At 49.7% G+C, this 24,305-nt stretch overlaps 1 protein-coding gene across 4 annotated transcripts in view; it reads right to left on the minus strand.

Moving 5' to 3' along the window:
- The window catches only part of LOC147885394 (MICOS complex subunit), a 58,190-nt gene that overhangs the window by 18,154 nt on the left and 15,731 nt on the right, over positions 1 to 24,305 (minus strand). For all 4 annotated transcript variants that reach the window (XM_087396864.1, XM_087396862.1, XM_087396863.1 and 1 more), the window contains 4 exons: positions 22,129 to 22,944; positions 21,767 to 21,925; positions 21,501 to 21,662; positions 21,302 to 21,379 (listed from right to left, as the gene is read on the minus strand). In XM_087396864.1, the coding sequence (XP_087252990.1) occupies positions 21,302 to 21,379; positions 21,501 to 21,662; positions 21,767 to 21,925; positions 22,129 to 22,944 (1,215 nt within the window). The remainder of the gene's footprint in view (positions 1 to 21,301; positions 21,380 to 21,500; positions 21,663 to 21,766; positions 21,926 to 22,128; positions 22,945 to 24,305) is intronic.

The following is a 24,305-nucleotide window of genomic DNA, read 5'->3' on the forward strand; positions in this document are numbered from 1 at the left end:
AGAGTACCTGTGTACTCTCTGTCCCTGTAGCAGGCACGCTTCCCCCCAAAAAGTCGAGTCTTTGCAGCAAAAACAAGCGAGTCCTGCAGGTGAGTGAAGGAGACACCCGTACACAGTCATACGGCAGCCGTACGGACTGTCGGGGAGGAGTGTAGTGGAAGAGAGCAAGAGAGTGAGAGTGAGAGAGAGTGACACTAGTGCGGGTGTGAAGAATGATGAGCCACACCACAAACTCACTTATGTTTTATTAGGATTAGGTTTACCCTATGACTGTCTTAAGACAGTCATAGGTGTCCTATCTTTTAATGAAGGGTTGGCAATGTGCCTTTACCCCAACACTCCTCTCCATCCTCCACTTCTACCTCTGATCCTCCAGGCTCCTTCCACCTCTCCATCCTCTTTTACCTCTGAGCTCTCCATCCTCCTTCTACCTCTCCATCCTTTCTCACTTGTGACCTCTCCATCCTCCTTCTCACCTCTCCATCCTCCTCAATGCCGAGAGATGCTTATTGGGTCCATGTCTCCCATCTGAATAGTTACAAAGGAGGCGGTGGCTCCAAGAAGTGGAGATGCAACTATTGCGGCATAAGCAAAACGGGGTCTGCCACATGGGTGAAAGACCATCTAGCAGGTGTTCCCAGTAAGGATGTAGGACCTTGTGAGTTCGTGCCTACTCCAGTGAAAGGTGGCCTAACAGAATGGAAGCGTGTGCGTATGGCAGCCTTGGCTGCAAAAAGTGGAGGGCAAGGGCTGCAAGATGAAGAAGAGGCTGCTGACACTGAGCCATTGGATGATGCCAGCACATTGGGTTCTGCGAAGAGAAGTAGAGGGGCATCAACTACATCGAGCACGGGTCCTAGTGCTATAAGAACACCCTTGCCACATGGATCAATTAGTGTGGATGCTAGTGCGGGAAAAAGAGGATCACTGCAAAGGTCTAGCATTCAAGCACGCTTGCAAAAGCAAGCAGTGAAGGAGGCCACTAGTGAGCTCACAAAGCTCTTCATACAATGTGCAATACCCTTTCATGTGGCAAAGACATGGATCTCAGTCGCTGCTCCTGCGAGCTTCCCCTCCCCCCCCTCGCCGTTAGCTCTACCTCCCCCTAGCTCCTCCCCTCGCCGCGACCATCCCCGCCCCCTCCCCCTCCGCCCTCGCCCCCCGCCCCCCCTCCTCCTCACCCGCCGCCCACCTCGCTGCGCCCTCGCCTCGCTCCCGCTCCCCCTCGCTGCTCTCTCGCCATCCGCTCCCCTCCAACCCGCCCCCTCGCTGCTCTCTCGCCCCGCCCCTCCGCTCCATCTCACCTCCACATCGCCGGCCCCCCCTCGCCTCCACTCCCCCCCCCTCTCCCTCGTCTCAGCCGCCCTCACCCCCCCCTCCGCTCTCTTCCACCCCGCCCCTCCGCCTCACCTCGCTTCACCTAACCCCCCCCCCTCGCTTCACCTCACCCCCCCCCCTCTCGCCGCTCCGCCTCACCCGCCGACCCCCCTCGCTTCACCCGCCCCCCCGCCTCCATTCCACTCTCCCCGCCCCCCGCTTCACCTCTCCGCCCCCTCCACTCCAACCCCGCCCCCCCGCCCTTCCGCGCCCCCCCGTATTCCCCGCACCCCGCACCCTTCACCCCGCCCTCCGTTCCGACCCCCCCGCCCCATCACTTCGCCTCGTCCGCCTCACTCCCAGGCTCCACCTCCCGCTTCGTCCCCCCTTCTTGGGTGGCAGCCTGTTCCTCATCGGAAGCTTGCAGTTAGTCTTGGCGGTATGGCGGCCCCCTGCCCGGATCCGGAGGCCCAGTCGGACCCTCCCTCTCCAGATGCCTACCGCGTTATCCTGACAGAGCAACAACCATCTCGTGTTCAGGAGGTTGCCATTGACTTTGCTCGTACCTCTGTTTACGGTAGGGTCATTGGACACTCCCCCTCCAGGTCTGCCATCAGGGACTGGCTCCAGTCCACTCTCCTGCTAGAGGATGGCCATATTGAGGAGGTGGCCCTTATGGGAAGGGGCATCTTCTGGCTCAAACTCTCCAGTGAGAAAGCTGCGAGCAACCTGATTGCCGGTTCCCCCACATCGGTGGATGGGAAGATTATCATGATAGTCCCGTGGTACCGTGGATTCAACGCAGCAGATTTCGATGTTCGGTTCCGTATACCTCGCCACCCAGTGACACTAGTCTTTCCAGGGCTTGCTGCTGAGTTGCGGCCGATTGTCAGGGACTTGGGCTCCCATTTTGGCTGGGTTATGCACGACACCTTTGCCGACGCGGTGACCACGGCAAGAGCTCCCCGAGTCCGTGTGGCTGTGGCGGATCCTGCGACTCTCCCTGCAGTGATCGAGATTGTGACAGGTGCCGGCAGCATCACCCAGAGCATGATAGTCACCGGACAGCCAGGTCAGTGCCTGCGGTGCCACGGCTTTGGGCACTTGGCGGCTGCTTGTCCACGCTTCGCCAGCTCGTCTCGACCCCCCCCGCCCCCGCCCCCTCCGCCCCCGCCTCCCCCCCGGACAGCCACGTCAGGAGGAGCCAAGGCAGCCGGTGTCTGGTCCAGAGGTAGTGGGCGGTTGGACCGAGGTTAGAAGGAAAAGAGGAAAGAACAAGAAGATTTCGGATAAAGGCAAGGAGGCAGAGGTTACCCTTCCTGCAGCAGCACCCCAGAGACCTGACAGGCAGCCGCCCCAGGGACCTGGGAGAGCTGCTTCTTCGACGGCAGCCCGCCCTCCACAGCCTCAGATTCCCCTCTCTCCCGCTCCCCCGCCTTCTCCCCAGTTTCCCCCCCCCTCGCCCGACCCGCAGCTCCAGCCCCCGCCTCCTCTTCCTCAGTCTCCTCATCCTCCCCCTCAGCCCCAGTTCCAGATGCATCCCCATCCCCCCCCCGTCCCCCTCGCCTCTCCTACAGAGTTAGCTGCACCGTCGGCTTTCCAGCCGAGTGCAGCCCCCGCTCCACCTCCTCCACCTTCTCCGCCAGTCGCCTCCGTGGAGTCCGAGTCGCCTATCCCTCAGCCTCCTCCCCCTCCCCCCCCCGCTGGCAGGACACCCGGAGTCTACACCACCACTGGAGCAGGCTTCCCTTCCCGCTAGCCCCTCAGTGGCAGACTCAGCTGGGTCTCAGCTCCAGGAGAGAGAGCTTCCTCGAGACTTTTACAGATCTGGCCCCTAGGACTACCTGGATGTGGCCGACCTTGGGACCTTCCCAGCTTGTCTCGACATTAGTATCTTCCTGCTCCGCAAAGGGGCGGACTTCGCTTTCACGTTCCTCAGCGATGGCACTGAGACCTGGACAGACGACTCGGTTTGGGAGGCTCTCAGAGAGCAGACACACGCCCAGGTTTGCTCCTGGATAGGCCCGTCCGGTGGGCAGCTTCTCGAGACTCAGTGGTCCGAGGGCGATGTGCGCCTGCGGTGGCGTTGCGCCGCCAAACGCTTCCGACTGATTGTGATCCTCAGACCCCCCCTGTCATGGCCTCTCCCCCAGGATGTCAGAGCTTGGTCCCATCAGAAACTCTGAACCTTCTACGGGATGACCACTTCAGAGATCTCGAGCTAGCTCGAGAAAGCTTTTGCTCATGGCACCAAAGGCCTCTCGCCATTGCTGAAGGTGTTGAAGAACGGGCAAGACGACCCCGTCTCCCCCTCCAAACCTTCTCATAAGCGGCAGCGCCTCCATTCCGATATGTCTGATTCTTCTTCGACTTCGACCGCGAGCAGACAATTGTTCGCAGCCCCACATCCCTCTCCATGAGCCTACACCTCGTATCCTGAAATGTGAACGGGTTTCACTCTTCTGGCACCCGTGGTCCCAGGAAGCTCATTTTGCGACAGGAACTTCAGCCTGCAGTGATTGGCCGATTGGATGTACTCTTGCTCCAGGAGCACAAGCTTTCTGCGGCTCATTCCCGTAGCTGCGGGAAGGTTCTCCCTGGACGTTCCTACACTTATTGGGAGCCCTCGATCGGCGCACAGGGGAGGAGTGGGGGTGTCTGTACCTCCGTGTGCGAGCAGTTAGCCCAGGGAGTTTTTGGTCACGGCACGTTGATCCCAGGCCGAGCCCTTTGGGTAGGCCTGGATTTGGAGGGATCCAAAATAGGAATCCTCAACATTTATGCTCCCACAGACCTCCGATGCAGAGCCACCTTCTGGAGGACACTTACAGGGATTCTTCCAGACATGGATTCCTGGATTGTTGGAGGAGACTTCAACAACCTGGAGACCATGGAGGACCAGCAGGGCAGAGGTCCGGAGTTCACAGGTATGGCTCAGGCAGAGCAGTCAGCTTGGGACTCTTTCATCTTCGCGACAGGAGGGAGGGACAGCTGGAGAGACCCGTCCTTCCGGCGTTGGCACGGGAGCCTGGACTTCTCTTGGGGCTTCCGCAGGGAAGGAGGCAGACTCCTGGAGAGGCTTGATAGATTTTATGTCAGTGATTGGGCCATCAGCAGAGGCGGCCAGGCGGGTATAGTTCCAGGGACGACACTCTCCGACCATGCGCCTGTGCTCCTATCATTAGATTCGGCAGCCCAGACCCTCCCCCCCCGATCATGCAGGATTCCCGACTCCATCTTCTCAAGGGTGGACGTGCGCAGCAGCATTTGCAGTCTTTGGGACAGAGACTGGGGGGAGGGCGTGGATCTGGTAGACTCGGTCGCGCAGGCTCTGCAGGAGTCCAGCCAGATCTGCCAGCTCACAGACCTACAGGTTCGACAGGATTGGTGGGGCAGAGAGAGAGCTCTTCGGAGGGACCTCGCCTCCATTCAGCGACTCCAGCAGGCTTCCCCGGGCTCGGAGGAGCTTCGGATCCAGGCCCTTCGAGCCAGAGCCCTCCTGGAGGAGACACTCCAGCGTCGCTCCGAGTTTTCCTATCACGCCTCTCTCTCCTTCTGGGCCCGGAAGGGTGACCGGATGTGCAGGGAGTTCTTCAGGACGCATGGCCAGAGAGCTGCAGGTGATCAGCTTCGGAGTCTCAGGACAGCGGATGGTCACATCGTTACGGATCCGGGGGAGGTCCTGGGGTTGGCCACTGACTTCTACAGGACCCTCTTCCAGCAGGAGCCGCTTGCCCCTCGTGCTAGTCGTGCCCGTGAGGAGGTGTGGAGGCACATTCCATCCCTGGTCCAGCCTAGCATGCAGGCGACGTTGTTGGCACCGTTCACCTCAGATGAGATGTTGGAGGCCTTGATGGCTATAGACGGACAGAAATGCCCAGGTGAGGATGGGCTATCCCGAGCATTCTTCACCTCCTTCTGGGACCAGATCCATCAGCCCCTCCTTGCAGCTCTGCAGGGGATTTTCAGCAGCGGTCAGATGCCAGAGAGCCTTTCCTCAGGACTGATTTGCCTCATCCTGAAGGGAGGAGATAGACAGGAGATCCGCCAGTGGCGTCCGATCACTCTCCTTACCACTGCCTACAAAATCCTCGCCAAGATGATCAGTGCCAGAGTTCGGCCTCTACTCCCAGACCTCGTCCATGACACTCAGACAGGCTTTGTCCAGGATCGCAGTATCCTGGATAATGTCTTCACCTTTTCAGAGGCGGCGGAGTGGGCTCAGCACAGCGGATCACACCTTGCCATTCTACTTCTCGACTTCGAGAAGGCCTACGATCGCGTGGACTGGTCCTTTTTGGAGGGGACTCTGGAGCGGCTAGGTTTCCCGGCAGGTTGGATTCAGGGTATCTCAGCTTTGTACAGGACAGCGTCTAGCAGAGTCATCATTGGAGGCAGGATGGGTGAGCGCTTTAGCTTGGAGAGATCAGTACGTCAGGGCTGCCCCCTGGCTCCTTACCTGTTTCTCTTCTTCGCCGAGGCCATGACTTACTACCTTCGGGCGAGGTCCACAGGGCTCAGGGGTGTTCGCCTTCCACTCCGGGAGGACACGGAGCTTTTGGACTCGGAGTACGCAGATGATACAGCCCTTTATGTCCAGGACGATGAGAGGATGCTAGAGAGGGTGCGGATGGCCCTGGAGGTTTTCTGCTCGGCCGCTGGTGCGAAAATCAACTGGAACAAATCAGTTGGTTTTCTCACAGACCCGGGGGCGTGTTCTCAGTGGGGGCGATTTCTGGGTTTCAGATGGATTCCACGTGGACAGACAGCTAGATACCTTGGCTTCCAGGTTGGCCTAGACATCACGCCAGCTCAGCAGTTTCTCCCGGTGCTAGACTCCATCCGACGGAAGCTGGCTTTCTGGAGCACTGCTAAGCTCTCCCTTGCAGGTCGTGCCTTGGTAGTTAACCAGGTCCTTCTAGCCACGGCTTGGTATGTGGCTTCCTGCTGGTGCTTCTCGAGATCCAGCGTGGCACAGCTCAGGAGATTGGTTCGGAACTTCCTTTGGTCTGGGGAGGATGGTCATAGAGATACCAGAGCTAGGGTTGCTTGGCAGACAGTCATTCTTCCGCAGGCTGAGGGTGGCCTGGGGGTCATTGATCCAGAGCTTCAGAGTCAGGCCTTGTTAGGCAAGCTTGTCATTCGCGGTTTGACCCCAGGGGGGCAGACGTGGAAGATGTTACTTCAGCAGGGAGTAGGCTCTTGTGTCCCGCGCCAAGGTGGAGAGTGGCTACCGTCCCTCAGGTGGATCTTCACCTCCGCCCCGCTCACTCAGCCCCGCTCCCCACTCGTTCGTAGCCTCCTCATGGTTTGGAGGCGGCTCCGCCTCAGTCTCATTCAGTCCCCTCCCAGCTGTCAGGAGGAGATCGATCGTCAGCCGCTTATCTGAAACGGTCAGGTCAGAGATGCCGAGGGCCTTCAGTTGGGGGAGAGATCACATATCAGGTGGGACGGCTGGATGAGGGGACCAGCCCGATCCCTGCGTGTGTGGAGGGATACGTACAGACATCTGGAGATGACTAATCTTGCAGACGCAGCTAGAGGTGCACGTGGAGCCCAGGCGAGACGCACGGAGATCGACGGTGCGATCCCAGCTGCTTGGTTGGTTCCACCTGAGCCTCAGATCCTCATGCCTGGTGACACCCGCTGGCTGGGACAGTTCACCCCCCGTGGCATTCCACTGGTGATCGCAGGACGTATGGATGACTCCTCTATCTCCTTCTTCGCGGTCTCTAGGGATGGACGACTCAGGAGAGAGGGTGCGCTCATCGACCCCCTACTCCCGTGGCAGAGGGTTCGGGTCGTAGGCCTCTTGGGGAAGATCTGGAGTACTGACCCTAGCATCGAGCAGGACCAGGTGCAGCTTTGGCGTCTTTGGCTCTGGGAGGGGCGGGCCTTGTCAGAGCTTGATTGGGACCCAGGAGAGTGGTGGTGGCCAGAGATTGTGACACGACAGGGGCCGACCTCCTTCTTCGCCTACAGTACGACTCTGGGCAGGCGAGTTCTCGGGAGGATGCAGAGCCGCCCCCCCACCCAGCGACCCAGCTGGTACGCACAGGGTATTTCCAGGTTCTTTTTGCAGGCATTCTGGAAGGCCTTGTGGGAGAGCTGGCGGCCGCGGAAGATCTCATACTTCCTGTGGCTTCTTGCCCACAAAGGTCTTCCAGTGGGGAGCTGGTTGAGGCAGATAGGCCAGGACGGATGTTGCCAGATTTGCCATGCGGATGAGGAGACACCAAAACACTGCCTGTGGAGCTGCACTCGCGCCCAGGAAGTGTGGAGGTGGACTTTTGGGATCCTTACTCGCGCAGCACCAGAGCTAGGATTGATCACTTCGGGCGCGTTTTGTTGGTGCAGCACCGCACCTGGTCTTCATCACTTATTCGAGGCATGCCAGCAGAACCCCACTTTCCTTATTACACAGGGGACGTGGGGACCGCTCGAGGGTATCCCACAGCACCTAGCAGAGGCTGATACAGGAGTTCGGGAGAGGCAGCCAGTCTGGGAGATTATTTGCAGCATCACAGGGTGGCACATCTGGACCTCGCGCTGCACGCAGATCCTAGGTGGCACCTCCTTATCGACTGCCCAGATCATGGCGGAGATTTGGAGTGAGATTATTCATACCCTCAGAGGCCAGTGGGACCAGATTCAGGGAGACTCCCCGGCCGGTCAGGAGAAGCGGAGACGCTTCCTCCGGGCTTGGGACACACAGGGCCTCTTCTTCGACGAGCAGACTACGCAGGGCCTTCAGTGGCATTACTCACCACCCCGATGGCTGTTCATTCATACTCGTCTTATCCCTCCGTGAGAGGATGGTTTATTTTGCTACCTTTTAGGGCTGTGTCCGATTTGTGAACGCGGCCGTTAGCTATAAGCTGACCTCTTGTATCTTGTTCTCGAAGTAATATAATTAGCACTGTTTTTCCGGAAAAAAAATACCCTTTCATGTGGCGAAGACTACACGATGGAGGAAGGCCATGAGAGCCGTAAGCCGCATTGGGTATGAATGGGAAGGGCCTACATATGAGGCCTTGCGGACAAGAGAGCTAAGAAGAGAGAGGGAATGTGTGGAAGACCAAATGAAGCCCTTGAAAGAGACTTGGAAAAAATATGGATGCACACTCTTATGCGATGGATGGTCAGATGCACGCAGGAGGAATGTGTACAATATTTTAGTGTCTTCTTGCAAGGGAACCATGTTCTTGAGAGCCATAGACGCTTCCACTGCAGGTACAGTGATTACAGGGTCGTATATTTACGGGCAGCCATTATGGAGATAGGTGTTGAGCATGTGGTGCAGGTGGTGACAGATAATGGCAGCAATTGTGTGTCAATGGGTGCCATGTTAGAAGATGAGTTCCCTAAGATTGTGTGCACACCCTGTGCCTCACATTGCCTTGATCTTTTGATCGAGGACCTAGGGAAGATACCTTGGATTGATGCCATCTTCTCCACAGCCCGCAGTATCGTGAAGTTTGTCACGAAGAGACCCAAAGTCCTCAGCATCTATCGGGCTTACAGTGACCTTGAGCTATTGAAACCTCCAACCACAAGGTTTGCTTACATGTTCATAGTGGTGGAGAGGCTTGTGCGAGTGCGCCAGGGCTTGTTGCGCACGGTTGTGTCTCGGGAGTGGGGAGATTGGGATGATAGAGGCCAAGAAAAGTCTATTAATTTTTTTCGCATGATCATGGATGAGTCTTGGTGGAATCAGGCGGAGGCATTAATCAAATCGATTAATCCTATCTACACAGTGCTTCGCATCACGAACATGGAGGGAAGCACATTAGGGCTCTTGTACGAGTTTATGGACAAGATTGGAGAGGCCCTCAATAGAAACACTTCCCTATCGCCTGATAAGTAAGACTTTTTACTTTTGTAATATGTATAATTATTGCAGTTACTAAATTGCAATTTGTTATCATGAAGCCTGGAATTTTCAGATATATATTATGTATGTACTATTATCTATAGTCTATGAATTTTGCATGCATAATGCATTCCAATTTCTTGTGGCATGATTTAGGGTTGAGTCCATCCGTGCTATATGGAATAAGCGGTGGAATTGGTTCCACCGCCCAATCCATGCGGTGGCACATGTATTGCATCCCCTCTAGCGCAGTCAAGAGCAATATGAGAATGACGAGTTGGAGGAGGGGATGCAACAGTATCTACAAAATTGGACGGGTGGTGACTTGGAGATGCAACGAAGAATGGAGGATAAACTTCTATTGTTCCGCAATCACAGCCTCTCCTTTGGTCGACCTACGGCTAGGCTCCGAGAGACACAATTGCAACCTGTCTCTTGGTGGGAGAAATATGGCAACTGTACTCCTACTTTGGTAAGAGACAAGTTACAACGCCACTAGTTAGAGCTTAGTCGTTAAGTAATTTGAAGTTTTATCTACTACAAATATGTTTAAAGTTATGAAGTTCCTGATACTTATCTCTGCTTAATTGGCTTATGGCAGAAACACCTTGCTATACGTGTTCTCTCACAGGACTGCAATTCCGGTCCTTGTGAGAGGAACTCGAGCACTTGGGCCCTCTTTCACACAAAGAAGAGGAACAGATTGAGCACGGCTCAATTGGAGCGGTTGGTGTTTTGTCATCGCAACCTCCGTCTCCTTGAGTTCGCCGCCGGCTGCCCCGAACCTCGCCAAGTGAATGTAGACAAGGTGGACGTGGAGAAGATGAAGGCCATACCAGATATCCCATGGGAGGAGCTGGACATATACACCATGTTGTATGAGGAGCTGTCAGCACCAGCACACCACACACGATCATACACTCAACCATCTGGAGATGGTGCTAGTACTTCGATTGCACCCGATGGTCCTCATCCTGATGTTGATGATTCTTCTTCAGACAGTGACACAGATGCCTCAAGCTCATCTGAGGAGGCAGAGGATGACGATGACGAGGAGTCCATGGATGATGCAGATGATCAGTAGTGATGTGCCTTGGTCCTTGTCACTTGACTACGACTGTACAGACTACAGTGCTAGCCTACTCCTAGTCATGACACTTCATATGCATCACGCATGCAGCCTGTAGGCTGCGGCATGATGCATCTTGATTCCTAGACTATGTTATTTCTTTTTTTATGATAGTAGATACAGTACTTACTACTGAGTATACTTTGGACCTTGGTGCCAGGTGGCAGCTGCTTTTTTTCATATCATCCATGGGTGCTTTTATTGTGAGTCTTGCATGACCATTGACTCATGAGTCATGATCATGAAATTTGTGGATCATGAATCATGATCATCTATGGAGTCTGGACATTGGATGCTTTCAAGTTTCAAGTTCCAACTTATGTGCTAAGTTTAAAGTACTTCAAACTTCTAAATTTCAGATTCTTGTAATGCCAAACTTGTTAGTCATGATACATGTTGATTTCAGATTATTGAAGCATCATTCAAGAATTTAGAATCATAGAGGCATGAATGCTGCATTGATGCTTGAAGCTTCAAGTATAGATAATTGTATTATGTATGATTTGCACTCTATTGATAATTATATTATGTATAAAAAATAAATTTTTATACATAAATTGTATCATATTGCCGTTTCTTCCGTTTCCGTTTTGGCGGGGGCCGGAAACTCCGTTTCTTTCGTTTCTTCCGTTTCCATTTCTTCCGTTTCCGTTTCGGCTGGTAACTATGGCCTCAAGCCCGCGTGCTCCACCTCGAGTGTCTGTAGACTTTCCGTCCAGCGTGTTCTTCTCCACCTTACTGCCTGTGAATAGCCTAGGTGGGCAGCCCCTGCCAAGCTTTGTCTGCAGCACACAGGTCCCCTTGGTCCTCCTAAATGTAGGCCCCAAGATAGCTGTTCCACTGCTCCAACCTGCTTGTGAATGGCTGCTCCAGAAGATGATGACCTCAGCAACCTTCTGCCCTAGAAGACAGTCTAGGTTCAGCCTCTCCCTGGAGCTAAGTCTGCAGCAACACCTCTCTCCTTCACTTCCTGTGTAGAGGCCCAAGGATGGTGGATATGCTGCTCCTTTCTGCTCCTCCCAAAGCTGCTTGGCTGGATATCAAATGAGGCCTGAAGCCTCTCCTTTTATAGGCCCCAAGGGGGCTGTCATAAAACTGACCAGCCTGCAGCAAACTGGCCGACCAGTCTGTGGCTGGTCCAGCCCTATAAGGGCTCACAAAACTAGGCCCCTTCAGGGCCATTTGCAGGGCCGACCTGCCACGTGGCACTGCACCACTGGCCAGGGCCCTACTGCCCTAGATTTAGGGCCTTTTGCAGGCCCCACACCTGCCCATAGCCTCTGCCATCTGCCCCGCATCTTTCTTCATGCAGGAGCCTTCCTGCTGGGTTACTTTCCAGGCCCCAAAGCGCTGCTGTTCCTGCTGATGTCATTGTGCCTCGTCCAGGGCTTGCTACAGGTCGAGATCCTGCCTACAACCCTTGCCATCCGGGTCGTCTATTACGTGACTGCATCCCGCCATGAAGGCACCTTGAGCTGCCTCTGCCAAGCCCTTCACTGGCACCTTGGTACCATGCTTTTGTGCTTAGGTTCACCCCCCCCCCCAAGCTCTCCTCATATGGGGGCTTACAGATGGGGAGGTGACCATTCCAACAGACTAGGCCTAGCAAAAAGCTAGGGCCTACTTTCTAAAAGCTATTTTTTACAAATTTTAGTCTTTTTCCTTCTAAATCTAATCTTGTGGGGCCTCCTTTTAATGAGGCGCCCCCTTGTCTTTACTTTTTGAGCCTTGTGAGACATGCTTTTTACACTTTTCTCCCCACTCTTGGGTCCTTTTTGCACTCTCTTGGGTCCTACACATGGCACAAACAAATTCCAACACTTTAACCCATTAAAGGTGAGCGAAATGCATGCACTCCTAGATCTTGGACAAATCCTAATCCCTTGTGGGCGTCCCCACAATTCTCTTTTATCAATGCAAAACAAAAGTAGTTAAACTTATTCTAGTGAACTAAGGTCAGTTTTTTTTAACCATAGTCAATCTAATAAAGACTCTTCTTTATTTCTTAGAGGAAATACCAATTGGTGGCATCCCCTCGACTTCTAATCAATTGTCCTCCACTAAAAAGCTTCTTGATATAGCTGTAAAACTTGGGAATACCACCTCTCTTAGCATCAATTGCCTAATAGTTCTGGTTGCCTCTTCTTCTTTGTGCAGTACACAGTCTGTGTTCTTATTGGAAGGTCTCCTCCATCTCTTCCACCTAGATCTTGGAATCTGGTAACTTCCGATCATTGACTTAGATCAATCTTGTGGCATTCTCTGCTCCTTTTGGCCGACTGGCCTTCCAGGGCACTTTGCATCTAAAACACTTCCTTTCCGCATGGAGATTCTTGCTTTTCTTTGGCATTTCCTGCTCTTTAAGAGCATTGAGCAGCCATAGGCCCTTTTTCTTGGTGTTTTGTGCTTTTTAAGAGCACTAGCAGCGATAGACCCTTTTTTTTCCTTCGCATTTCTTGCTCTTTAAGAGCATTGGGCAGCCATAGGCCCTTCTTTCTGATTCTGGATTGATTATTCCATCCAGGCATTTTCCATGCCACTGCTATGCAATAATCCTCTTGCTATGATCAGCCCACCTGAGTCCTTTCGATCTCGTGCCATTCTCGATCATATCAATATTCTTGGTCCAAATTCCTTGGAATGACAAAGCTCTTGACATCTCTGTTTCTAAGAATCAACACAATGTCTGTGGATACACTCAGAGAAGTATCCCATCCAGTACTTATAATGTCCTTCATTCTTGGCAAATCCATGCCCCTTTCACTTGGAGTTGATTGCTTCTTCTTTGACTTTCACAAGCTGGACTAGAGATAGTTGCTGAAATGATTGCTTCTACCAAGGGCTCTGTATTCCCCTCGGCTTCTTTGGCTGCAACTCCATCTTTAAATCCGAATAAAAAGGAAGCAATATTTGGGCATATCACACTCATTGACTTCTCATTCATGAGAGGTGTCTTCCTAAAACAAATTCAAGAAAACAGTCCACTTTTCTCCTTGTATTGCCATGCAAGGTTTAGATCTTCATAAGGCAAACTTTATCAACATGAAGGAGATACTCAGCCTCAATAAAACTGTTTCTTGGAATCTTTCCATATCCTCTTTCTTTGAGAATCCTCTCAAATCTTTCTGAATGAATGATAATCTCCATACCGATACTCATGCTGGTTAGACATAAACTTGGAGGGTTCTCAAACTTTCCAAAAGCACATATAACTGACAGATGAACTGTAAAATTCTTCAGTTTGGCCATAATAATCCATGAGAAACCATAAGAGTTCTTGTATAAAACAAACGCCAATGGAAACTATTGAATGATAGAATCTTGAAGAAAATACTGAGTCAATAATGACCATATATCGAGGGTTGGTACTCGGGCATGTCATGCTCCATAACAAGAAAATAACAAAACTGAATATCATGACTGAAACTCCTCTGGAACTGAGATAAAATAACTTGAAACTGAAATACTTGGTCAAAAATGACCGCATGGAATTCCGCCATAAAGAATCGGATACTTGATTATCTCATCATCCATAAGAGCATAACTAATAATCATGACTAGTTATCATAACTCAATTCCCTAATTGAAGATCTTAAAATCAGGCGTATGACTATCAAATCGCCAACTTTGAACATACTACCCTCAAATAGGGTCTGATCTTGAATCTGTCACAAATCTCACTCTTCAATTCATAGAAGATATACAAATAGTCTCTGACACTTCTCCTCTTTGGCATAAGCTGCTCAAAACCATAAACTGGATGTAATAACTTTGAGATTGGCACAAGTGGTTGCAAGGGATCTCCTGAAGTGGTGAGCTCCTACTCCTACTGCCCCCCCTCAGCCTTCTCTCCTCCTAGCAGTCCCCCCCGCCTCCCTCCCTTCTGCAACCTCCTCCCGCCCTCTCCTCCGCCTCTCCTCCCCCACTCCTCTCCTGCCTTCGCTGCCCCTCCTCCCCCACTTCTTCCCCTTGCCTTTGCTTCCCTCCGCCTGCCTCCTACCCCGCCTCCTCCGCCACCCCCGCCTCCGCCTCCGTCTCTGCTACCCCCTCCGCCCCTCTCACTGCCCTTTCCACCCCCGCCACTACTATCCCCGCCCCGCCTAACCCGTTGCCCTTTCCGCCCCCCCGTTGCTATCTCCTTCTCGCCTCCCCCCGTTGCTCCACGCCTCTTCCCACTTCTCTCCTACCTCCCTTATCCGCCTCCTCTCATCTCCTCCTCCTTTCCATCTCATCCCGCCCCCCTCTTCGCCTCGTCCCTTCCGGTTCTCCCTCTTCTTCCTCTACAACACGAGCATTTATGTTTGTTCGGAGGAGGATGATCTTGGTGGTGATAACTTTGAGATTGGCACAAGTGGTTGCAAGGGATCTCCTGAAGTGGTGAGCTACTACTCCTGCTGCCCCCCCTCAGCCTTCTCTCCTCCTGGCAGTCCCCCCCGCCTCCCTCCCTTCTGCAACCTCCTCCCGCCCTCTCCTCCGCCTCTCCTCCCCCACTCCTCTCCCGCCTTCGCTGCCCCTCCTCCCCCACTTCTTCCCCTTGCCTTCGCTTCCCTCCGCCCGCGCCTCCTACCCTGCCTCCTCCGCCACCCCCGCCTCCGCCTCCGTCTCTGCAACCCCCTCCGCCCCTCTCACTGCCCTTTCCACCCCCGCCACTACTATCCCCGCCCCGCCTAACCCGTTGCCCTTTCTGCCCCCCGTTGCTATCTCCTTCTCACCTCCCCCCGTTGCTCCACGCCTCTTCCCGCTTCTCTCCTACCTCCCTTATCCGCCTCCTCCATCCTGCCTCCTCTCATCTCCTCCTCCTTTCCGTCTCATCCCGCCCCCCTCTTCGCCTCGTCCCTTCCGGTTCTCCCTCCGTCTCATCCCGCCCCCCTCTTCGCCTCGTCCCTTCCGGTTCTCCCTCTTCTTCCTCTACAACACGAACATTTATGTTTGTTCGGAGGAGGATGATCTTGGTGGTGATCTTTGGTCTGGCCAAAGGGGCTCTATGACAACACCCTTAAATCCCACCATCGTTAAGGTCCTTCTTTCTCCAACCGACAAGCAGCATGTATAGCAAGCAGTTCAGTCCCTCCAGGACAAGGCGATTGTGGGCATAATTGTGGGCCTCACACCCACAAGGCGACAGGTGCGAGAGTGGATCCAGGCGATCTTGGCACTAGACGGTGACCACATTCAGGAGGTCACCATCTATGGAAGAGATATCTTCCTCATCCAACTGAGCTCCCCTGATACTGCCTCGACACTTGTGGAGTAGAGCCCCATCCTCCTTGGCCCGCATTTGGTGTACCTCTTCCCTTGGTACCATGGCTTTACAGTGGAGAACATGGACACGACTCACCATGTTCCCATTTTCCGGTTACGCTCTGCTTCCCAAGGCTCCCAAAGGAATATAGAGCCATCCTCCCCTCCATTGGTCGCACACACATCCAAAACCATGCCAAAAGGTCAAAATCAAAACCTAAGAAGATCAAAGTCTGAAACCAAAAAAAATAGTGCTCTATTTCCATTTATATGGGTGTCGGTAATAGGTATATATCAATGCCTATACTGATGGCCATATCAACATTGTGCTTTTTTTTAGTACAGACACCTTCATTAATGGCCATGCCAATAGTTTGGGAACCCCAAACAAAACCCAAAACACTTTTTTTCATCATTCTAAAATGTGATGCTTCCTCCACCTTGTTTCCTCCTACCAAGCTCCCTCTCCACATTGCTTCCCTCTCCATAAAGCTTCCTCTTGAACTTCCTTCAAGTTAGGTGATTCTTTCCCCCTATTTTGCTTTCTAAGTGCATGATTTTGGGTTATGTTCATGTGCTCCCTCTTTTTCTACATCTATCACTCTTTCTTCTCTCTTGCCTTCTCTTTTCATGATCCCTTCCCTCTCCTTGTTTCCTCCCACCAAGCTCCCTCTCCACATTGCTTCCTCTCCACCAAGCTTCCTCTTGAAGTTCCTTCAAGTTAGGTGATTCTTTCCCCCTATTTTGTTTTCTAAGTACATGATTTTGGGTTATGTTCATGTGCTTCCTCTTCCTCTTTTCTCTTTTCTACACCTATCACTCTTTCTTCTCTCTTGCCTTCTCTTTTCATGATCCCTTCCCTCTCCTTTCTTACATGCCATCCCTCTTTCCCTCTTCTTTTCCATCTCTCATCCTCTTCCTCTTTTCTACATCCATTCCTCTTTCTTCTCTCTTTCCTTTCTTTTCCACATCCCTTCTCATTTTGTCATTCTTCCCTCTCTTTTACTACATTCCATCCCTCGTTTGCTCTTCTTTTCCATCCCTCTTCCTCTTCTCTCTTTTCTTCCCTCTTTCTATATCCCTCTTCTCTTTCTGCTACATCCCTTTTTCATCTCTCTTTTCTTCTCTTTGTCACATCCTTCTCTTTTCAAAATCCTTTCGCTCTCTTTTCTAGATCCCTCTTTCTTCTCTTTTCAGATTTGTTTTCTTCTCTTTTTAGCCCTTTCCTCCTTGTTCTTCGGTTTTCTATATCCCTTCTCTTTCTCTTGCCCTTTCCTCTCTTTTCAGCCCTCCCCTTTCTCTTTCCCTTCCCTCTCTTTTCAGCCCCTCCCATATCCTCTTATTTTTCCCTTCCCCATATGTTTTCCTCCATCTTTCCTGCTTTTGCTCCCTTCTCTCTTTTTTTTGGATTCCATCTCTCTCTTCCACATTCCATCCCTCTTCTCTCTTTTTTCCACATCACATCCCTCTTCTGTCATTTTTCCGCATTCCATCCCTTTTATCTTTCCGCTTTTGGCATTCCGCATTCCCTCTTCTCTTCTCTTCTCTTTCCCTCTCTCCATGTTTCCTCTTCTTTTCTCTCTTTTTTTTTAACATTCCATCCCGGACTCTCTCCTCTCTTTCCACATTCCGCATTCCATCACTCTTACCCTCGTCTCTTTCCACATTCGCATTCCACATTCCACCCCTCTTTCCCTCTTCTCTTCTCTTCGTTTTTTGCTCGCTACATGTCTCCCTTACTAAGAAATCCAAAGGTTTCTACAAGTGATCTTGTCAAGTGGTTTAAACACCGTGACTTCACCTTGATCAATCTCATCCTCTTACCTTATCACTCTGAGTAAGTGAATAATACATTTTACTTCATTTCTTCTATCATCTGTTATTGTAATGTTGACTGATGTATCTGTCTTTTTTTTGCAGCAACCATTGGACCCTAGTGTGTATTGATCTTCAACAAAAACAAGCCTTTTGAATGAATTCTCTCTATGGAATACATAGGGAGCTTGATCTGTCTGTTTAATATAGCCCTATATAAATAAGGACCTGTTCGATAGTGTTCAGATTTTTTATTTAAAGGTAAGGACATTTCTGGATGTTCAATGATGTTTTTGGCCTCCTCAATTATAAACCATATCTTAAGGTTGTTAAGTTTATGTAGGCGCCACAACAAGATGATATGGGTGGAGGACAATGATCTATGGCAAGTATTTGTCATATGCATTTTGGAAAGATCAACAACCATACCATCCTTATATAACTTCACCAAACCTCCAAAGTTGAGGTGTCTGAACCTCTCATGCCACAAATGAGTATCTGCAATGGTAGAATCAAGAGCAAAGGCATGTGCATCTGCAAGTGCAGCATCATCCAAACACCTGTCATAGGCATCAAGTCTATAAAGACCTCTAGTCAATGTGCCAGTCAAGACCATGGTAAAGGCATGTGTAGCATCATACACTGCACAGCGAACACCATCAAAAAGAACCTGAAAGCCACATGTAGCTATGACTGAAAGAGAAATGAGGTGCTTGCGAATGTCGGGAACATAAAGCACATTCTCTAGAGTGACAATACCACCAGAGACAGAAGTAAGAGCAACTTGCCCAATACCTTTCATGGTATAGGATGCATTATTGGCACATGTGACACTGCCCCCTGAGATGTATGCTCTAATGAGCTGAATAATGAGATGTACTTGCTAGCACCACTATCAAAGAACCAGGCATCATGAACATCTGAAACTGCCATGCAAGCATCATGAACATCAGGATTATATTGACGTGTAATCAAGAAAGCCCAATGCTGGTCTTGTGCAAAATTAGCGGACTCATGTCGATCTTCTGCACTAGAAGAACCAGATACTGCAAGATCAGACTCTTTCTTCTTCTTTTCAGATGCAATCCGCTTCCTACATTCAGACATATCATGCTCAGGTTTCCTACAATAGTTACATCTCTTTTTCTTTTTATTATCCCCTGAAGAAGAGGCACCATGTGAATGATCAGCATGTGAATGAGAGTGTTTACCAACTGAAACCTTGCCTTTGCCTTTGTTTTTGTGTTGGGCAGCAAAGGCTTGGTCAATAGCCATAGAAGCATTACGATTCGCACGACTTTTCTCTTCCTGAAGAAGAAAAGCAACCAGTTGGTCAAATGAGAAATGGTTGGCATTGCCACCTACAACCAACCTCAATGTAGCAGCAAAGCCTTGATAAGAATCAGGCAACCCATCAAGGGTATTAGAAACAAGCTGAGAATTAGGCATAATTTTATTAATGTTGGCCAATTGCTCTTTCAAATCCTTCACATTAGTGAGATAGGCATCCATGTTACCACCCTCTTCAAGCTACAAGTCTTTCAACTGCTTGTGAAGATAGGCAACTCTCCCTCATTCCAAACCTAATACAAAGATGCAAGCTGATCCCATGCTTGCTTAGCTATCTTGCAAGACTGGATAATAGCCCGTTTTACTGAGAACCATCACCTGAAGTAGAACAAGAGGAAGTAGGTGCAACGCCAGAAGCGGCATTACGTGTAGGCCTGGACTCAGAACCTAAAACAATATGCCGTAAATTCTTGGCAACCAAAACATGTCCCATCATGTATGACCACATGGGATAATTGGTGACATCAAGCTTGTCATCAGCCCCAAGCATGCCAAAAAGATCCTCTTTGTTGCTAGCCATTGATGCAAATAGAGGAAAGCAAAGGAGAGAAGCAACTCTCAACTGCAAGAACTAATGATTGCACAAGCCTCAAGGCTTTCACTGCAAGAGTGCAATGACCAGTCCCAAAAGCTGAAATGTATGACCTTCAATGCACCAGAGTGCATCAACAAGGCCCAAACACGAAAATAGATGAAGAGAGTTGCTCCAAAAAAAGCCTTAGAAAGCTTTAAAACTGAGATTCAGTTGATGTATGTCCTTCAAAAGCTGGCACGCTTCACGAGGCAGCACCAAACTGCTCCGAACTGAAGAAAAGTGCAGATCGTACTGTTTTAAAAACTTGCTGCAGTTTCCATACAGTCAATAAATGGCCAGTACACAATCTGTACTGCAAGCAATGCTCCTGCAGCAGGTCCATACAGGTTCGTATGACCTGACAGCAGTCCCTACATGCTGTAAATGCGTGTTTCTGCAGTCCGTACTGCAATTAATGCTCTCTCTCTCTCTCTCTCTCTCTCTCTCTCTCTCTCTCTCTCCCTCTCCAACATGGAGTTCCCCAAAACGAAGCTATTTGCCTCTACCCAACCAACAGGTCCTCGTACTCAACTATTGCAGCTACACCCAGCCCCTTTGTGCTGACCTACAAGAGAAGGATCGGATCAGACCCCTAGGAACGCATTTATTATATGAAGAATCAAGTTAGAGAGATCAGGCTCCTGGTTGCAGCTCTTAGTAGAAAGGTGAATGAGATGGAGAGCAAAGGCAAGAAAGAAATCATTGCGGGAGTTATCGAGAAATGCAGCACATCTCCACCAGCACCAATACTTGTCTCCAAGGTGAAGGAAATGATCAATACTCAGGTCGGTTCAACCAAACAAGAGATGGCCATTGTTGCCGACAGCAAACTTAACAAGGCAGATCTTTACACAGAATAATAAGAAAATACTACACATTGGAGAACTCCCCAAGGATTGTCTTGGCTGCTTTAGTGTAGAAGAGTACACAGAAGATGAGAAGATTGCATGCCCCAAATACGAAATACCACAATGGTCATGATATCAAATCAATTGTGTCTCCCAAATGGGAATCCAGGTACAGGTGTTTTTAGAGAGGTCAGGAAGAACTAAGATTCTTCAACAAACACACAAGCTGAAGGGCACAAGGATTTGTCTCTCCGAGGCACTCACCCCAACTCAGCTAAAACAGAGGAATGTCAAGCTTACCAAAGTGAAAAATGCACGTAAAACTGGAAAAAGGGGCTGTGTATCAAGCTTCAATAGCTTTAATTAGAGATTTCAAATCTAAACCCAAAGACACTCAGTCTTAAACTGATGTTATGAAGGCCATTTTTATAGATTTAATATGTAGAGGTGTGTTATAATAACCGAGCTGAGATGCCATGTGCACTCCTTGACTCTCTAGTTTATCAAGATGATGTAAGTCATTTTGACATTTTGTCTTTTGTCCCATAGGCCCGTGAGGCCTCCATCAGACGTAAATATGACTTTCTTTCTTTCTCTCTCATGCATTTGGGAGGGATATAGCCAAGTTTTCCAAAGATCACACAACGATTTTTGCAGGTGACTTCAATGCAAGAACGGATTCGAGGCAAGGTATAGTGACAACAAAGGGGAGAAGAACCCGTATGGATGGATGAGTTGGATGAAGACAATGAGGAAAGGAAAGTGTAGAAAAGGACATCAATAGACACAAGAGAGGTCACCTAAATGGGGAGGCAATTACTCACATTGTGTGGTTGTGTTGGGCTGCAAATATGTAGTGGCACATCACTCTTCAAGGATATGACCCCAGGGTTATACTTGCAATACCCCACAACAAGAATTTCAGCTCATTCGCTGCTGATTTAGACTGCTGTCCCTGTCCCTCTTGTATCTCTTGTTGCCTTGCAACAACAGCAAGCCATGCCTATTCTTGAGCTAGCTGGGCTTTCTTTACATGTGCAAAATTCTTAGTTTACTCATGTAAAATGTGTTTTCCAAAGAAGAAATTGAAATTTTCAACCAACCTGCTATGACATTTTACGTTTGGATACTTTCGCTACACTTAATGATCTTACCTTTGCAAGACGATTAGCTTCCTCAGCATACATAAGCTCCCTTGCTTGCGCATCCTTTAGTTCTCGTTGAAACATTTCCTATAATATGACAGATTTGCTATGAGCCAAAATATTTACAATAAAACTCGATTTCATACGTCATCGTCCAAAAGGAACATAGGAAAAATACCAATTGAAGAGTTCTTTTATAGCACATTACCTTTAGTCTCCTTTGATCTTCTTCATAAAGTCGGGCATCTATCTCTGCTTGCCGCTGCTCAGCAGCATGAAGGACTTCCAATAAGTCAAATGCATCACTTACTGTTTCCAGCTTTTTTATTGTGGCCCCATGATCAAGATCTTTTTCGCCAGAATTTGGAGACTGTTAATGCGGCAAACAGTCATAATCAACAATCTATCAAGTCATTAAATCAGCTTCAGAATAAATTACAGAAGAGAGCAAGGGTACTTTTGCGATAAAGTTACCATCTTCCCATCCTCATGCTCAAGCGACCTTGATCCAGCTTCAGTTTCTTCAGTATATTCCTTCTGTAATCTATGAACACTATTCTCTTCTTCCTCTGGAAGACAATATGCTTTAGAAAGACTAGGTCTTTTACTAAGCTTCATTCCATCACCTAGAGCCTAGATGCCAAAAGCAAAGTTTATTAAGATAATAGTTGAGACTCTTGTATCTCCTCTCTACAAACAATTCATTGAGTTCAAAAGAGCAAACGGGTAGAGAAGGTTTTGGAAAGCTCAGTGCTGGTAAGTGCCAGAAAATTGCAGACAATGACGAGCAGTTCCTTAAAAATTGCAGCAGACTTTATAACTGCATGTAAACAGACCTTTTGTGTTGATTCTGGTGAAAAGGCCTCATTGAAAGCTCGTGTGGACAAGGTTCCATGTTCCTCAACTACAGAGCTTGAGGATTTCAGCAGCTCTGAGAGATCTTCATGCCCAACTTCAACTGTCTCACACATCCCTTCTTTTTGTGAACGATTCACAACAGCTGCAGAAGGTTCCTCATGCACATTATCAGTTCTTGAATGTACCACCGCATCTGACAGGGAAATCTGTTCATCCACCTGAGATGCAAGTGCATTGAACTCATCTTTTGAATCCTTGGACAGATCATCTCCTCTTATTGAAACAATATGTTCTATTTGCCTAGTTTCATCAGCAACTTTAACCTCAGAAACATCCTTTGTGTGTTCATGTTGTTCTTCATGTTGCAAATGCTTCACATCATTCAAAGAATCTAAAGCATCCCCTTTTGTATCCACAGATCGGCTATCCCTAATTGCAGCATCTTCTGAATCTTGCTGACCCACCCTTCCAGAGAATGTTTCTACAGTTTCTTCCGACTGTTTCTCCCGAAGGTTATTTTTTAGCCAATTTTCTTGATAAAATACAAGCAATGTGGCAACTATAGCAGAACAAGCCCCAATGACTATTAAATGATTTGTCAACCGTCTGCTCTGAGGCGGAATAGCCGCACTTTCTCCCCCGCTCTGGGTTTGAGAAACCTTGGAAGCTGGAGATGGAAAATGTGTACTTTTTCCAATGCTTTGCTTTTGGGAAACCGTGGGTGGAGTGGCTGTATGTTTCCCACCACTTTGCCTATGCGAAGCATTGGAAGCTGCAGAAAATCGTCTTGCCCCCTGCAGCATCCAAAATCAACCAGTATCAAGATCAAACCAAGCTAGTAAGTACCTTAAAAGAGAGCCTGCAGAAATTGCATATGTGGCTTCAATAGCTTCTAGTATTTTTAGAACACATTTGCATGATATATCTCAGACTTCAGCCATAGCAAACTAAATTCTTCTCTCTTTTTTTCAAAGAAAGGAACCTTCTATTAATGCTTGAAAGATTTCATACAAGACAGCGGCCCTGAAGGTGCTGAGTATGAAAAAAAACCGGAAAAGGCTGAAAGAAAGAAACCGGCCTGTTCCAGAGAAGCCCCCCTCACTGCCTAGGGGACCTCTGGAACAGGGGCTAACAGCCAAGTGGAGGGACTATACAGCCAGTGAATCCCTCGCGGTGTGAAGATGTAGAAAACACCTGCAGGCCAAGCCTTGCAGAAACGAGCACGCCTCTCAATAGTCGCCCTGGAGCCTGGAGTCCCACACTCCCACGTGGACCGTAGAGTGTAAATGATATCCTACCAGATGGCAACCAAGGTAGCCGAGGGTGGAACCGGGTGCTCTCCCATCACAAGACTGCAACGAGCCACCTAAATGTTCCAAGCCGTGATGCTAGCTACCACCTCCCAAACACTGTCCTCCCTAGGAGAAGGAGGAGCTAGGGTGTCAGGGGGGACTGCCTCGTGGAGTGCAATCCTCTGAATGCTCTGACCCTGTATCCAGTAGGCTGGGGAGATCTCATCAATCTGAAACGCGTGTCCTCCCTCTGTCAACAAAAACACCATCCCCCACGTGTAGTCTCTGTGAAGACTCTGCATACGCGTCATGATCCTGAGGGCTCTCATCCAGATCCTCACTACACTACAACAGCTCCATAGGCAATGCGGGATAGTCTCCAGAACACCATCTCAGCAACAATGGCACTGCCCCTCCACTCGCATCTGCTCCAACCACGGGCCGATGGGCAAGCCTCGGTGGGCTGCCAGCCAAAGGAAGTATGAAATCTTCCTCGCCCGCAAGCTGGACCACAACCGCGTCCACAACCTGGAGCGAACATCCCGGGGCACTCTCTGAATATAATTCTAACTTAATCCAGGGATAAAAGAGACTATGTTTATGTCATATGCTGAACACAGCTGTTTCCCTATGCGTGAATGGACATGTCAAAGTCCTAACAAATGTGCTCTATGATTGGGAAAACCTTTCATCGTTTTACATTTATACAAATTGTCATGAATACCATTCAAATCGAAACATCTGCCATGTACACCACCAGCTTGCTCTACACTTTAAGAAGATCTAGAATACAGATGTGATACATATGTTAATCACATGGATGTTGTATATGCCTGAGGATATCTATGCAAGTGGATGGAATG

The sequence above is a fragment of the Dipteris shenzhenensis genome, chromosome 25 (assembly GCF_047967505.1).
Source record: "Dipteris shenzhenensis isolate YYH24624 ecotype China chromosome 25, Dip_SZ_1.0, whole genome shotgun sequence".
NCBI classification, from domain to species: Eukaryota; Viridiplantae; Streptophyta; class Polypodiopsida; order Gleicheniales; family Dipteridaceae; genus Dipteris; species Dipteris shenzhenensis.